A 17,919-nucleotide genomic window follows, 5' to 3' on the forward strand; every position below is an offset into this window, starting at 1 on the left:
TCCGACTTACATCGGATCTGCACTTACGAACGGGGCTTTTCTCGCTCCGGAGCTCACGGGTGGCGGGTCGCCACCCGTGTCCTCCGGGGCGAGAAAAGCTTCTCCCGGTCTCCCTGGTCTACTGGGGGGGGGGGGTCCAGCAAAGCCGCTGCCCCCCCCCCCCCCCCCAGCAGACCATGGACACCCGAGCAAAGCTGCCCAGGCGGCGGGAGTCCCGCCGCCTGAGCGGCTTTGCTCCTGTCCCCCTGGTCTGCTGGGGGGGTCCAGCAAAGCCACTGGACCCCCCCCCCAGCAAACCAGGGACACCCGAGCATAGCTGCCTAGGCGGCGGGAGTCCCTCTGCCTGGGCGGCTTTGCTCATTTGCCCCGCTGCCTGGGCAGCTTTGCTCCTGTCCCCCTGGTCTGCTGGGGGGGTCCAGCAAAGCCGCTGGACCCCCCCAGCAGACTAGGGACACCCGAGCAAAGCCGCCGCCTGGGCTGCAGGGAGATGGGGAGCAAAGCCTTGGAGCACGCCCACAGCGGGACAGCCCAGGCGCGCTTGGGCTGTCCCGCTGTGGGCATGCTCCAAGGCTTTGCTCCTGTCCCGATGGTCTGCTGGGGGGGCGGGTGCAGCTAGTGTCCCCCCCCCAGCAGACCAGGCTTTTTTGCCTACCTCTGGGATAGAGCAGCTGGGGGCTGCTGGGTTGGTCCCGCAGCGCCGCTCTGGACCAACCCGGCAGCATCCCAGCTGCACTGCCCCAGGTGTCCTGATTCAGCCGCTGCTGGTCAGTTTCAGCAGCGGCTGAATCAGGACGCCTGGGGCAGAGCAGCTGGGGTGCTGCTGGGTTGCTTCAGTAGCGCCGAGGAGCTGCGCTACTGGACCAACCCAGCAGCACCCCAGCTGCTCTGCCCCAGGCGTCCCCAAGTCAACCGCTGCTGAAACTGACCAGTGGCTGACTACAGGAAGCCCGAGGCAGAGTTGCTCTGCCCCAGGCTTCCTGGTATCAGCCTCTGATCAGTTTCAGCAGCAGCTGACTTGGGGACGCCTGGGTTTCTTAAGTTGAGTCTGTATGTAAGTCAGAACTGGCATCCAGATTCAGCTGCGGTTGAAACTGATCAGTTTCAGCAGCGGCTGACGCCAGTTCCGACTTACATACAGATTCAACTTAAGAACAAACCTACAGTCCCTATCTTGTACGTAACCCGGGGACTGCCTGTATTTAGATCACATTTTCTTTGCAACAATAAGAATAAAACTTTCTTCCCTGAAGTGAAACCCAGGGAAAAATTCTTATTGTCCTTGGTCAAGTGGGTTTTTCAACCTCTGCCTAAAATGTAGTATTCACAGTTTCCAAATAGAACTATACTCCTTCACTGCAATTTAAGGACAGCATGCTGCTTTACCTTAGGCCATGTCTACACTACTCCTTATGTAGGCAAAACTTTTGCCACTTGAGGATGTGAAAAACAAACACATTCTCAAGTGCCATAAACTGGCATAAGTTTTAGTGTTCACAGGGCTATGTTAACGTGAGAATTCCTCCCTCTACACGGCAGTTCTTACAGTGGCGCAGCTTCATTGATACAGCTGTCCTGCTCTAAGGTCTCTAGTATAAACACGTTTCTCATATTAGTATGGTACATCACTGGAGAATGTTCTCTTCCACCGTCTTTCCGCTGTATAGCCATATACATCACTGCTGTCCAAGACAGAGCATCATAAGCATTTTTTCAATTTGTAGGATAAAATAGTGTGCACTCCAAACAGCACTGCTTCAGTGTTTAAAGTCAGTATGCAGCATATAAAAGCTTTCCAGTTTCAGGTGTCTGGTTACATTAACGTGTTTCTGGCTGGCTTCTAATTTGTTTTCCTTTTCGTTGATCAGTTTTTCTGTTCTCTGTGGCTGCCATTTTAAATGTTGTTTCATTGGCTAAAGGCATAGTATACAGACATTGCTTGTTCTTTGCCAACAGTGTAGCTTTACGACACATCTTTATATGAAAGACTTCATGCTCCTTCTGTACCACCCCCCATCCATTTAATCATGAACAGTTGACCACACGTGGCTTACTGTGTCATGTACATGAGTAGTAATCTGCTTTTACAACTCTCTTCTTAAAAGGGAAAAAATAACTTATCAGTATGTTCAGGGAGTTGTTCACTGACTCTTGTTCACTAATTACTTACGCGTCATTAATCATGGTTTTATTAACAATATTGTGTATCATTCGTCAGCTGTTTGAAAAAAATCTTGAAACCACTGAATTCTTTTTGGCTTATTTTTGTTAAATAAAATTATTATTATTCCAGGTTGCGGTTGTTAAACTGAAGTGCACAGAGCGCATTTATGCAATGAAAATTCTAAATAAATGGGAAATGCTTAAAAGGGCAGAGGTAAGTAATATGTTTTATAATGCAGAACATTTTTTAAAATGGCATTAAGGAAAATTACACTGAAGCTCTTCCAGATTAGAAAGAATTATTTCATAAGTATAGGAGGTTCATTTTTTTTAAAGTGAGCTGCTTTAATGCAATCAAGTCTGACAGTCCCTTCTAGGCATCTGTTGTTCTCAGCATTACTGTGCATTCACTTACCAGACAGTCTGCCCTAGTTTTTACTCTGAATTATATTGGCCAGATTTTTGCTTACAGTAAAGGGAAGTTAAAGACTACATGGAAGCCTCAGATTTTTTTCGTTATAGCTATGTGAAAATTGTTTTGCTGAAAATGAATAATTTGTTCCTATTGATGACAAACAAAGCCTTCAAGACGTGTATCCTACACTTTGTAATGGGATTTGCATTACTAATATTCTAATACTAATGAATATTCTGGAAACACAGAAAGAAAAGTAGGTGCATAGATAGTTGTGTAAACAAAACCTCTGAAAGATGTTAGTTGTGTGTTTTCTTTAGAAGTTACTCATATTTTTCCAAAAAGCACATACATATGCTTATCTAGCAGTCACTTTACAAATTAATAAATAGTGGTTAACGGTCCTACTGAGAGGAATTATCCAAAATAACATACTCTCAGGTCTACTTAGAATAATTGCTATTTCATTGGTGAAATGCAAGACCTAGTAATTTGTTACGTAAATCTTTGTAAAGTAAAATGCGGCCCATGAACAATGCAGGCTATTGTTGAGGAAAGAGGTAAAATGATTCATAAATTTAAAACAGCATCAAGAGAGCTTGAGAGCTTTCCTGACTCCTCCTTGCTGAGGACTGAGGCCATGTCTATAGTACAGCTACTGCAACGCCATAATATAGATGCTTCCTACATTGATGGAAGGGTTTTTCTATAGATGTTAATCCATCTCTTTGAGAGGCCGTAGCTAAGTCACTGGTAGAATCTTTGTCAACTACTGCATCTGCAATGTGGGTCAGGTTAATCTAACTAAGGCTCTCTGGGCATGACATTTTTCACAGCCCTCAACAATATAGCTAGGGTGATCTAATTTAAGCGTAGCCCAGGACAGGGGCAGATGACAATTTTGCGGGGCTCAGGGCAGCACAATTTCACGGGGCTCCCCCTTTGCCCCGCTCGCCCTGCCCTACATCCGCCCCTGGCCCAGGAAAAAAAGATATGGACCACTAGACACTCCAATATATCAGTTTTGTCCCTCCCTCAGTGAACAAGTTCTTTACTCTTCTTACACACATCTTTACCTTATCAACCTTGTGATGATAGTGGTTGTTGGATAAAATCACTTCCTTCTAGCTATCCATTTAGACTTTTCTTCACAGACTTCCTGGAGAGGGAGGTGGCTGTTGCTGCTTTCCTGACTTCTGTCACAGCTTTGCAGCATCATGCATTTCACAGTGAAATGGTACAGATCTAACTACATTAGTTTAGAAGTGCTAATTCCGTAAGTAGTAAGGAATGAATTTAAAATAAATCACTCTGAAAAGTCTGAGGGGTAGCTATGCTAGGATTACTTTACCCAATTCATGAGAGTCACTGAGAGGCATTTTTAATCCAAAATTAGTGTCCAAGCACAGGGTGGCACTATTTCAATCAGTTTTGAACCAGTTGAGTTAGATTGTTGTAATTTTGTCATGGGATAGATGTGTCCTAAGTGGAAGAGGAGGAAACTATGGGAAGCAACATGTCACCTGTGCACGCTGCCTGGATCACTTAGCTCCTCCCCAGTCAGGAGCATTTATTAGAGTCACCTCAGGAATAGGCAAAAGATGAATCTGCATAAGAACTAGAGTTTGAACAGTAATTCTGTCAACTCCTCCTATAAACCCCTACTTCTCTCCTGGAAAAGCTGCCGTCATTACAGCTAGGTTCTGTGCTCTCTGACTTGTTCTTAGAAAATGGAGCAGCAGGGCCACTCAGCACCTCTTTCTTTTTAGCACATTAGCTTGCCCCAGGTTAGCACCTTCTACCAAGGGCAAGCAGATCAGTCAGTTTCTCAAGACTTGCATATCAAGTTGTTAAAACATGTGGCAAGCTTTCATTTTCATCTGTTGTTACAGTTTTCATTTAAAGATGAAGGGGCTAAGTACACACACCTTACTGAAAAAAAGATATTAGGTACTTTTTCATGCTGTCATTAGAGGCTCCATGAATGCATTGTGCTGGTTTTATGTTGATTTAGTTTATGAATTGTAGTGGAAAGCATTGTATAATTCATTAAACATAACAATGTATTTGGGTCATACCAGTTTTTATATCAGCTGTAAGAAGAACAAGTGAAGTTTGACGTGAACAAAGGGCAATGTGGGAAAAATTGTTAGCAAACACTTGTAAACCTAGCTTGAAGGCAAGATGAGGAATGCTGCTTAATAGAAAAAGTGTGCCATTTGTATCCAGTTTTAGTCAATAAATTGTAATTGTTTCAGTTAAGTGGGTCTTACATTTACTTAGGTTATGTATTTCAAGTGTATTGTTTTAAAAATGTTAAAGTAATGGAAATATACAATTCTGAAAACTGGAAGAAAATCAATTTACTCATAGACTCCTAAATCTTAGAGCAGAGGAGACCACTCTATTGTGTAGTCTGACTTCTTGCATTACATGGGCCAGAAAATTTCACAAAATAAGTGTTACATGAAAGTATTAGCACAAATGTAATTCTTATTCACAGCATAATTATATCATAATACACATCGTATGTGAGTGGTTCTGTTATATACCCACTGTAGAACTTAATTATTCCAACTTGACTGCAGTATATTACACTTCCACTGGAAAGGTTTTCCAATTAAAAAACAAAACAAAACCCAAAAAAACTTGAGACTTTTTCTTTGGAAAATTCACATTAAAACATTGTAATAGTGAAGCTCTAGGATGAGGGTGGTGATGTATAAGATTCCTGGGTGCTCTCTTAATGAACTTTGTTGGAGAATTCATAGATCAATACCAGTAAAAACACTCTTATCCACTGCGAGTGTTTGATGATGGGGAATGGAAATAAAGAGAATATATTGATAGTGGCATCCTAAACTTTTGGTGGTGAAAAACCCCAAGGATTCAGTTTTGACCAGTATTTTGGGTCTAGAAAACCATTAATAAACTCAAGATGAATTTTCTTCCCAACAATCAAATGAGATTGATTTATGTAAATGTATATGGAACTGAGCTTAGGTAATCTTGAATACATATCATACTTACTCTGTGCATTGTCTGAAGTTGGGAAAGACTGCTAAAAGTGCAGGGTTGTTTTTCCCCCCAGAATATTAGTGTGGGAAACAATATAGATTTTCATATATTTCCTTCATGGTTTATATCTGTGGTGGGCAACATATGACTTATCAGGATACTCTGCTGGTGGGATGCAAAACACTTTGATATTGACCATCATGGTCCCCTGCAGCTCCCAGCAGCTGCGGTTCGTCATTCCTAGCCAACAGAAGTTGCAGGAAGCAGTATCCAGCATGTCCCTATAGCTTACTTCTTAATATCTGGCTAATGGGAGCTGTGAGAAGAGGTGAGCCACTGGGATATGCTGGCCATTGCTTCCAGCAACTTCCGTTGACCGGGAATGGCATACTGCGGCCATTGGGAACTGCAGGAGACTGTGACTTGTGGATGGTCAACATCAACAAAATGTTTCATGGCCCAACAGCAAATTACTCTGAAGGGGCACAGGTTGCCCTCCACTGTTTTTTATTATCTTGAGGAACTATTAGAAACTGAAACATTAAACTGTGGTTTCATAGATATATTTTCACACAGGTCTTATCCTTCTTTGCATTCATCCTTTTGCTACAGGTTGTGGTGGGATGCAAAGATATTTTTAATACAGGAGAAGAAAGAACTTTAATGGTTCAAGCTAAATTGTTTTTAAAAAAGCATTCAGGATTAGGAGGAGTGTATGTGTAACTATAGAAGACAGAAGAGCTTCTTTGACTTATCAGTTTTACAGACTAAATTCCAATGAATAGAAACCTTTGTATGGAAATTTTAAATAATCCCATAAAACATGCATATTTATGAATCCTGCAAAGACTACTTGTGGCCTTTGACACAGTGGTTTTTTTTTTCTTCTTTCCTTCAGACAGCTTGTTTCCGAGAAGAGAGAAATGTTTTGGTGAATGGAGATTGTCAGTGGATTACTACGTTGCACTATGCCTTTCAGGATGAGAACTATTTGGTATGTTATCTTCACCATTAAATAAGTCTCAGGATTTTAGAGTAGGGATGTGAATGTGTATCCATATACACAGTTAACAGATGAGCCTGGGCTCATTGGTTAACCCTCATGTTTACATGCAGTCCCAGAGGCAGCAGCGCAGGGTGTAGAGTAGGGATGTAAGTGAGAAATAGACTATCCGATAAGTATAAACTTATCGAGTCGACTACTCACCCCACCCCTCCACTCGCTGCCTGCCTCCTTCCTCTCCCCCACCCCCACACGCTGCTGCCTTTATCAGAGGTAGCAGCATGGGAGGGGTCAGGGGAGGCTGCTGCGAAGCAGCCTCTATCTGCATTGGGCCCAGGCTCGCCATAGGCAGAAGTTGTTGCCAGAGCAGCCTCTGCCACAGCCAGCCCGGGCTACCATGAACAGGGGCTGCTGCCAGAGCAGCCTCTGTTCGTGGCAGCTGGGGCTGGCTGCAGACGGGCTGGAGTACCCAGTGTGACCATGCAGCAGGACATGTAGGGTCTATGCTCTAGGGTTCAGGTTCATACAGCAGTTTCATTCTACACTTCTAATGATACCTATGCTAGTGAGTGTGTGATATCTGTACTTTGTACCCTGATGTACCATAAAATGAATAAAGTTAAAAAACAACAAATAGTCTGGTAGCACTTTATAGACTAACAAAACATGTAGATGGTATCATGAGCTTTCGTGGGCACAGCCCACTTCTTCAGATGACCGGAGTTTTGAGTTTAGGATGTCCAGACACAAAATAAATAGGGGAGAAGGGAGAGGGCAGGAAACAAGAAGCAGAGGGTATGTAAATATCAAAGGGAAAATCAAACAGGAAAAACTGGTAACCTATAAGCACCTAAAAATTTATAAGCACCTAAAAAACCTGTTGTTTAAGTTTATCCTTTACAGACTAACTCAGCTACTCCCGGAAGGTTCATAAAATGAATGGCATTCTAGCACACTTTCTCTGAGCTGAAGCTCAGTGTTCAGTCTTGACCATTCTGCACCCTGCCTTCAATCCCCCAAGCATTTTAACAGTATTTTTCTTTTGATTGCAGCTGAAGGCTTTGGGGAATGTGGTGCTTCTGGGTAACATTCTACTGTGCTGCCTCAGAGTGTGTCTGTACTAGAAAAAGTAGCATACATATTACAGCAACAGCAAGTAATGGCTCAGCTGAAGCTGTGGCGGTGGGGCTCAGACACTTTCTCTACTGTCATAAAAAAACCTACACAGAGCAGGTTATTATGACATTGTGCTAAGGGTGTTTGAGTCTGTCTAAACTAATTGTTACATTATTGCAGGCACCAGGCAGTTACTCCATTGTTGGCAGTTTCTCTATTTTAGATAAGACCCATTAAACCAGCTCAGATGCAAAAAAAAAAAAAAAAAAATCTGGACATTTTATACATTGAGTAGGTTGAACTTTAATATGTAAATGTATCTTTGTGGCCAACACACTGTTCCCAGTGCACATTCAGAAATTCCCAAATTACACTTCTGCTCCATTATCAGCAGAAACCAGAGGTCGGCAACCTTTTCAAACCAAAGAGCCAAACTGCCTCAAAATTCAGAACAAGTGGTCAACAAAGAGCCATAAAAGAATGCCTATTTGCATGACTGAAAATATACAACTTAATATTATTGATAATTGACATGATCAATAGCATAAATGAAACGTACTCACAGACCTTATTTAATGGGACTTCTGCTGCTGCATCTTTTCATATATTTCTTTGAAGTTTACATTATAACTGGTCAAATTCAGCTTCACACATGCATTTAGGCTGTCTTTTGTCAATCTTATGGTGGGGACTGGGGATGTGGGGGTGCAGGAGTCTGGGTTAGCATGTATGAGGAGCTCAGGGCAGGGTTCAGGTGTATGATGGGATCAGGGCAGGGGGTTGGGGTGTGGGAGAGGTGCAGGAGTGTTATGGCAGGTTGCTGGGGATGTGGAGATGCAGGAGTTTGAGGATGTGGGGGAATGAGGAGCTTGGGGTAGGGGGTTCAGATGTATGATGGGCTTGAGGTTGGTGGGGGGGAGGGAGGCAGGAGTGTTAAGACACTGTGTCCAGATGGGCGCTGGGCCCCAATTGGCGGGCTTGTTGGTCAGGCTTCATTTTAAAATAAAGTAAAAAATTATGTCCAACACAAAAGGTTTCAGCCTTATCTGTCTTTATGGCAGGGCTGGGGAACCTTTTTAGGGGCAGAGGCCATTGACCTTCAGAAAAATCAGTCAGGGACCATACAAGTCAGACGGACAGACACACACAAAACCCTCCTCCAAAACCCTCCAACCATCACTGATGTGGCCCCCAACTGAAATACCTCACTCCGCTGGTGCTTCAGTCCTGTGATGGGGTGAGGAGCAGGAAGGACTGAGGTTCAAGACCTCAGGCCAGATTTACTCTTCTGGAGTTCCAGGGTTAGTGGATTTTGCATGCTCCCTCCCCCCCCCCCCCCCCCGCATACTCTGGGGTGGGGCCAAAAATGAAAGGTTAAGTGTGTAGGACAGGGCTGCCAGTGCATGGGATAGCAGGTATAGGAGGGGGTGAGGGTACAAGGTCTGGGTGAGAAATAGGGGGCAGGAACAGGCTGAGAGTAGAGTGTCTGGCTGGTGGGAGGGGGCAGGAGCAGGGGAGGGTGCAGAAGCGGCCTGGGGGTAAGCTGTTTGGCTGGGGAGAAGGGGCTGGGTGTCTGGCCCGGAGCGGACCGGGGCAAGGTGTTGGGGCAGGAGGAGGTGAGTGACAGGCTCAGGGTGTGGGGTCTGGACCTGGTGGGGGGGAAGCACTTACTTGTTTTCGTGCTGCATCACAGACACTATATAACACAGCCTCTTGCTGCTCCCATTTGCCGGAAGGAAGCCTCCAGGAAGAATTCTCAGGGGAAGCCTCCAGGAAGTGTCCTGGGGGAAAGGAAAATGGCAATGCACATGGAACCATTTTTTATTCCACTTGTTCCCCTCTCACTGGATTCAGTAGAGAGACTCGGGACTTTCTCCCTCCTGACCTGGAAGCTGGTGCTGGTGTTCCAATCTTGCGTTGGGCTGTTAGACTGTAGCACCAGTGCTGTGGGGAGAAATGGTGGGGGGGCTGAGTTAGGGCTCCAGAAGAGCCATATCTGTCCCCTAGTGAGCCATAGATTGCCAACCCCGGTCTAGGGTATGGGATTGAGGTACAGAAGAGGTTGGGGCACTAGGGTGTAGTCAGGGATGAGGGACTTAGGGTGCAGGAGCAGGCCTCTGGGCTTGAGTGGAGCTTAGGGCTCAGGCAGGGGATTGGGGCATCAGATTACCTCTGACAGCTCCCAGTCAGTGGCATAGCAGGGGGGCTGATGCAGGCTTCCTGCCTTTCTTGGCATCACAGACCATGCTGCATTCCAGAAGCGGCCAATAGCACTTCTAACTCATTAAGTGGAAATGCACAAGCAGCTCCATGCAGCTCTTGCCCACAGGCACTGCTGTCCCAGCTCCCATTGTCCGGTTCCTGTCCAATGGAATTATGGAGCTGGTGATTGGCGTGGCAGTGTGCAGAGTCCCATGACCCCTCTGCCTAGGAGCAGAACCTGCTGCTGGTCACTTCCTGGGTGCAGTGCGGCGTCAGAATACACTGGGACTAGCCCAGTGGTTTTCAAAGAGCAGGTTGGCAGTGCTGACCAGAGCCACCAGGGTCCCTGGAAGGCTGACCAGGGTGACCCAGTGCTTTACACTCCACGACCCAGTATTGTGTTGTTATCCACACTTTGAAAACCACTCATCTAGCTCATAGTGGCTAAAATGCTGACTTATCTGCTCTAGCAATCTCCTTCTCAAGCTACCTACAATGCTAAGAAAAATAGTAGCATACACAAGACCGTGGACTGTCAATGTATTTGAACACTAAATTAATTGAAAGTATTTGTTTAGAAATGCATCTTTTATTCCACTGACATATTTCATAGTGCAAATCGAGTTCCTTCCATTAGCAATGTAGTATATGTGAAGAAAGTTGGTTTGCTGAAGCAAATGCTGTTAACATAAAATAAGTGTTCCAGGCTCATATTTTGTTGCTGCTCACAGGCTTATCAACACCACAAAATACTCATATAATCCAAACACACTTCTTGTCTAAACAGGAATTTAATTGCAGATCTTATTTGTTCCTCATTCCAAATGTTTCCTATTCTACTAGAGGAATTCAATGTTTCCTGTTCAAACTAATCAGTGACTTAATGTTGTGATGTCTAAAGGGTTTTTAAAAACTGTTATAGAGAATTAATTTTAACTAGTTTCCTCTTTTCTGACCATAAGAAGCCTCACACTTTGAAAGCTAGTATGCTAGATTTGGTCAGGAGTTTTGTTTATTTTTGTTTTGTTATGAATGTAGAACTTCACAAAAGCCAATTCCTTAAAGAAAATGGGCCTGTTTCCATCTCTTCTGTGTATAAGTAAGCTAGATAGTCATAAATCATTGACTTAAGTGCACTCTGCTATATATTCTCTATGTTCATTTTTATGATCATGATCAGTTTTGAAAGTGCTTAGAATGTATTGTCTTCACAATGCTTATATTAAAGAAAATCAGAAATATTTGCAGCAAAATAGGCAATTAATAGTAACTTCATAAAAATGGCCATTTTGACCTCTCTTCACATACATATGTTTTCTACAAAGCATCCTTGTTCTGTGATCAGCTACTTGCATGTAGTTACTATGTTTATCCATTTTGACTCAAACATGTATTAATCTTTTTTTATTCTTTGTTTTTATTTTTATTTTTTTTAGTATTTAGTAATGGACTACTATGTGGGTGGTGATTTGCTGACGCTTCTTAGTAAGTTTGAAGACAAGCTTCCTGAAGACATGGCCAAATTCTACATTGGTGAAATGGTGCTTGCTATACATTCCATTCATCAGCTGCATTATGTGCACAGGTAAAATATGTACTTCCTTTAGGAAAGGCACAAGTCCAATTTTGAAAGTGTCAGTGCAGAATTAACTGCACATACAGTGGTCATATCAGGCAAATTTATAGGGCTGTTTGCCAATTATAAGGGTTTAATCATTTAGGTCAATAAATCAAGTTATAAATAATCAATTTTTTATTAAAAATAGTTGGCCTTGTAGTTAAAGAATTAAAATAATAAGGGTTTTAATGAGCAGTTACCCATGCGTTTGGTTTGTTACCTTGGATAATTCACTTGATGGCCTAATACTTCAGTTCAATCCATAGTGTTGTTGATGTGTGTCTGTGTCTTACATATAAGTGTATATTCTAAGTCAACCTAGTCTAAATTTAGCAATGCTAAAAATGTAAAAGGCTTGAGTTATCAGTTCAGTCTCTGAAACATTTACGAAAATAATTTTCCTTCTTCTCGGACTGTGGGAGGAAATTAGTCAGGAAAGCAAAGAACATTCTGTACACTTTTTTATTGTTAGGTTACTCTGAGAAATGAAGGTTCCAGAAAAGCCTTTGGTAAACAGGAGTGCTGTTAGGAAGACACACATGATAAATGATGTGTTCAGCAAAGTGAGAATTTTGATCAAGGGAGAATTGCTCTTTTTGACACTAGCTTTCAGACTTAACATTTAGTGTTAGTAATTAAAAACAGTGACATTAGTACAGCAAGCCTTTGCCATTACTGTTTTTATATTCTGACCTTGTACTTTGTTTCTGATAAATTTGAAGTTATAAAGTATGGAGTGTTGTAAGACAGTGATATCTTTCAGTTAGCTGTGTGTACAGGTATACATAAGGGCTCTAAAGAGTTCTAACAGAAAATACTACACGTTGGAACTGTCACCAGTGTATATGTAATTATAATATTGTAGGCATCAGCATCAGACCATTAGCCACAGTCAGTCATATTGTCACTATTGAAAGCTGAAAATAAAACCATGCATGTGGAAAATCATGTTCCTGTTTGAAAGGAAGATGCTGTTTGAGTTGGTATGGGTATCATTTCTAGAGACTGTATGATCTGTAATAGCCATAAATATTGCTTGAATCTGCTTACCCCTCTGGAGCAAGCCAATGAAGGTGTAAAGTATGTCCTACTTTAATGTAGAGGAAGGGTTTAGATATTATGTTTTAAAACTTCTTAATCCTATAGGCTCTAAAGTTAAGAATGTTTCTTTTAAAACAAAACAAAACTTTTTTTATAGACGAGCTGCAGCTCTGTTTTAGTTAAGACCATCTTTTGGAGCTCTACAGAGCTGTGTGGTTAACCAGATTGCGTTCAATTTTGGTGTACCACATGAGGGCGGGGGGCGGGGAGGAGGTACAGTCAGTGATTCAATTTTGGAGTCATTTGATCAAATAATTCCCAAGATAGTCTTTGGAAAAAACTGATTTTTCTTGAAGTAGATATATTCTAGCAACATTTTTTTGTTCACAAATGAAAAGCAAATGAAGGCTCATATATTTCATCTGGATCTCAAAATTTGAGAGTTACTCCAGCAGAATGTGTGGCACTCACCAGCCCTTTGGGAGCATTCAAATTTCAGTACAGTTTGAAAAATAAATTTCTTCTCCAGTTTGGCACAGTAAAGCTTGCATGCCTGATCTTGCACTTAATGAATTATACAGAGAATGTGCAGAGGGCAGGCTTAGTATCTGAAAAACTACCTACCCATTGCCGGATCTGGGTGGCTGAGAGTATTGGTCATCAAATCCAAGATCATCCAGGACACTGAGTTCAAATCCAAAATCCAACCCAGGGCAGAAATTTGAATTAAGTAGCATATTACTCCAATCTGCCTCCTATGAAAAGGGGATTTTTATTTTGGGTAAATGTATTATGAGGACAGCAGCATATTGAGAAGGTAGGAATCCCAGCTGTGGCTGGGTAATAAGATCAAGGGGCCCAGCTCAGGCTATGTAAACAAGGTAGCAGGTGGCCTTCCAGTAAGCAATTACCTGTGGTGTGTATACAGCAGAAGAGAGCAGGAAAAAGCAAGGAGCAACTTCTTACATATTAATGACTTTTCCAGTGTCAAGTAATGACTTACTGGGATTTGAAGGACACAGGGAGCTGGTTGCATGTTGTGGGGAATGGTGGGGCAAGAGTGGAAACACTAGTCTTCTCACAGCAGCTTTATGTGAGTTGAAACAGCCATATAATGAAACTGTTAAGGTTTTGGAACATAGACCATGGAAGAGATTTCTCTGACCCTGTTAGTAACTACACATGGCATATATTTAAAAACATGACCATTTCTCTCATTCCACCATAACAATATATACAGAAGTGGGGAAGGAGTATTAAGGAATTACTTAACAATCTTGTGGCAAAACCACTGGGACCCTTTCTGGCTCTGCCACTGGCCTTCCTGGGTGACCGTGAACAAGTCATTTAACTTTTCTATTACCTTTACCGTACCTCAATTCCCCATGGGTAAAATGGGGATAATGATGCAGAATTCTTTGAGATATATTGATGGAAAAAGTACTATATAGCTAGGTTTATGGATTATTATTTAGCATGTCTTGGCTGTTGAGTGTCAACAATGGAGAGAAGTACATCTGTCTAAATTAGGGGTGGACAATAATTTTTGATGGAGGGCCACTCCAAGATTTGGTAAGTGGTCAAAGGCCACACTTTTCTGTGGAGGGGCTGTGGGTATGGGACAGAGGTTGGGTGCAGATAGGTGCTGAAGGTAGGCGACTGAGGTGCAGGAGAAGGGTGCGGGATCGGTGAGGGAATTTGGATGCAGAAAGGAGTTATGACCTGATGCAGGATCTGGTAGGGAGTGTGGGAGAAGTGGGAAGGGTATAGGAGAGAGCTGGGTTTGGAGGGGGAGGGCTTGGATGCCAGAGGCAGGCTCTAGGACCAGCAGCACACTCAGCAGGCTTCACTGCCAGCAGCTAGATGTTTCCCAATTTTTTTTTGACCACGGAACCCTTTCAAACTCAGAAAAATTTCAAGGAACCCCCTAGCTAGGGATTAAGTTTGTCGAGCAAAAAAAAAAAAACACACCCAAACACACAGACTGCTAGTACACCACAATTGGTAGTAATAAGATGCTAAATATGGTCATGAGATCACCATTCATTTAAATTCAACATATTGAATATAACACCATTCATTTATATTCAACAAAAATCATATTAAATATATACAAAAAATAAAACTATCACATAATATTAATTATATTAATAGTTTTCAATGCGAAGAGTGGTTTTTCTTCTTTTCTTGGCAAATTCTTTTTATATTTGGTTTAATACTAGAAAGTTGGATTCGCATATCTGGCGCAGCATTCAGTCGATTTCTGTATTTTGTTTTCATTGCTGCATAGTTCGAGAACCCAGTTTCACACAAGTATGTTCTGACAAAGGGTAACAGCTGACAAATTGCGCGTCTTGATAAAGATGAATATTCTTGACTTTGACATAAGTCACTCCAAAATGTAATCAGAGAAACTTCTTTAAATTTTTGTATTAATTGGCCATCTGAAGCGATTTCAATTAGGTTTTCATAATCTTGTGTAGAAAAACTGACTGGCTTTTCTGTTAAACTTAATGGATTTCGAATCCAGTTATTGTTGTCATTGATGTTTGGAAAATACTTAATGATGTTCGTGTATAAATCGCGGAGATGATCTACAATGTCGCTGCAAATACCTTCATCAAGTTTGTATCCATTTTCTTCAAGGAAATCATTCAGAGTTGGTAAACAATCCAAATCATTTCGTCCTACAGATGAGATCCAAAGCTGTAGCTTCCGTGACAACGACAAAATTTTGTCTTTCGCATTAAAAATATTTACATTCTTTCCTTGCAGTGACAGATTTACTTCATTTAGTTTTGTAAAGATGTCTGCAAGATACGCAACTCTAGATAACCACAAAAAGTCTGTTAAACGATCAGACAGTTGGAATTTGTGATCCATCAGATTTGCGGAGAGCTCATGACTCAATTCAAATAATCTAACCAGCACTTTTCCTCGTGATAACCACCTGACTTCTGTATGTAGAAGCAGGGCTGTGTGCTGACTACCCATATCTTCACACACAATTTTGAACAGTCTTGATTGTAATGGTCGAGTTTTTATATAATTAATAATCTGTACTGCTTCGTCCAACATATTTTTAAGAGAGGGAGAGATATTCTTAACTACCAGAGCGTGTCTATGGAGAATGAAGTGACTGCTGGTGCAGTTTGGTGCTACATTTTTTATTCGTGTTACAGCGCCAGCCACTGTTCCTACCATTGCTTTGGCACCATCACTGCACACATCAACACATTTTTCCCAGCTTATTTGATGTGTTTTCATAAAGTTATTGATACAATTGAATATATTCTCACCAGTTGTATGGGTTTGCAAAAATTCACGTAAAAGTAAGTCTTCTTCAATAGAACTATTAAAATCAAAACGGACAAATACAAGCAGAACTGCAAGACCTGCAACGTCAGTGGACTCGTCTAATTGTAATGCATATGCATCACATAAATGCAGCCGAAAAATAAGCTCCTCGATGCCAGCAGCAAGATCGTGAATACGACGTGTGACAGTATTGTTTGATAGTGGCACAGCCTCAACTTTTTTACTAGACTCCTGATCCAACATACACATCACAATATCTTTTGCACATGGTTTTATGAGTGATTCCCCAATAGTGTGTGCTTCTTCGGCGAGCGATATACGATAGCTTACTTTGTAAGATGCCTCTGTTGCATTTTCATTATCAGATTTGGCAATTTTTGACATAAAGAGTTTACTTTTTTTTCAAGCGATTCAAGCTTTTGCTTAAAAAAACTAATGTCTTTATCTTTGTATTCTGGATGATTTGTTTCAAAATGTCTTCGCAATTTAGCAGGTACCAAACAACTATTAGATAATATTTTGTTGCACACTACACACTGGGCACCTGGAGCATCTTCATTTCCATTGCTTGTGAATCCAAATGCCAAATAGTCCTGACAATACCTGTGTTTCTTATTAGTCAGCTGAAATTTTTCATAATTAACTTGAGCTGCCTCAGTAGTTTCCTTGCTGGTTTCAGTAAAAATATTGGAGTTTGAAGTACTCACTTTTCTCTTTAAAGTTCCTTCTTTTAACCAACGATCCATGGGGAATTTTGATATTAGATTGAATTCTTAAATTTAAAGTCACACACAGGAGCCACGTGTCCTCACAGTGTGTATGGGGATTTGTTCCGATCCTCACAGTGAGTAGGAGTTCCGGTGTTCCACTCACTGATAGTACTCCTCCCCCCCCCCCCCCCCACACACACACATGCTGCTTTTACCAAGGGACCTAGCAGCAGCAACAGCTGCTTGTCCCGCTTCTGCCCGATCAACCCAAGATCCCTCTCCCGCATCCCCCGCTGCCACTCTGCTTTTTCCCGTGGTAAAAGCAGAGCGGCAGCAGGGGACACGGGAGATGTCTGAAAGGGGAGTGGGGAAGGAGCCAGCGTCTTTGCGCGCCGGGCTCCTCTGTCTCTTTATGGACAGGGGGAGGGGAGCATTCGGATTCTCGCGGAACCCCAGGGTTCCACGGAGCATCATTTGGGAAACACTGAGCTAGACTATTGTCTAGCTATGCATGTGTGGCTCTCTCTGTTGGAGGAAGCCTACACATACTGTCCCCACCTCCAGAAAAATCTCTTGGTTCCCATTGGCCACTTTCTGGAAAGTAGGAAGTAAGAGATTTTGCTGGGGGTGGAGACGGTGTGCTGAAGCCTCTCCTTCCCTGTCCCTCTCCACAGTGCAGAGAGCCACAGGGAGCTGCTAGCCACTTTGGCATTGCTTCCTGTCACAGCGCGAGCGCAGACAAGATCAAAAGGGTTGGCAAGCCGGATCTGGTTTGCGGGCTGGATCTTGCCTGCCCCTGGTCTAAATGATCACTTAACTTCTAACAAAAAACATTTCTTTCCGTTTAAAAAAAAAAAAAAAAACCTAAGAAAATTAAATGGAAAAACACTTGATTAATGCAGTTCTAGTGACAGTTTGTGGCCTTTCAAAATGTCAAGTTCACCAAAACTGAAACTTAGAAAACTGGGAAATAGTTAAAGTTAATTCACTGAGCCTACTCTCCTGACAGTACATCACACTTGTAAAATTTAACAATGTATCTTGTAAAATATAACAGCCACTTCATATATTTTTTTCAGTCCTGTTACACTAGCACACAGGGTGCCATTTAAAGCAATGGTCTCCACCCTTTTTAACCACAAGATCACCTCTTCAGTTTAAGTGCAATGTAAGATCTACCTCAAACCCAAATACCCTTTTCCCACTTCCTTCCCATCCCTTCTTTGAGGCCTTGCCCCTGCTCCATCTCTGCTCCAAGGCCTCACCCTGATCAATCAGCCTCCTTCTTTCCCTATCCTCACTCACTTTCACCATGCTG

The 17,919-nt window shown here is 42.4% G+C and overlaps 1 protein-coding gene across 8 annotated transcripts in view; it reads left to right on the top strand.

Annotated features, from left to right (window-relative positions):
• Positions 1-17,919, top strand: part of CDC42BPB (CDC42 binding protein kinase beta) — a 138,444-nt gene that overhangs the window by 49,579 nt on the left and 70,946 nt on the right. For all 8 annotated transcript variants that reach the window (XR_012903286.1, XR_012903287.1, XM_075926512.1 and 5 more), the window contains exons 3-5: positions 2,291-2,374; positions 6,492-6,587; positions 11,351-11,499. Coding sequence is in view for 6 of the 8 variants with exons in the window: in XM_075926512.1 (XP_075782627.1) it covers positions 2,291-2,374; positions 6,492-6,587; positions 11,351-11,499 (329 nt within the window). In the remaining 2 variants the exon portion in view is untranslated. The remainder of the gene's footprint in view (positions 1-2,290; positions 2,375-6,491; positions 6,588-11,350; positions 11,500-17,919) is intronic.

This window comes from Pelodiscus sinensis, chromosome 4, assembly GCF_049634645.1.
Source record: "Pelodiscus sinensis isolate JC-2024 chromosome 4, ASM4963464v1, whole genome shotgun sequence".
NCBI lineage: Eukaryota > Metazoa > Chordata > Testudines > Trionychidae > Pelodiscus > Pelodiscus sinensis.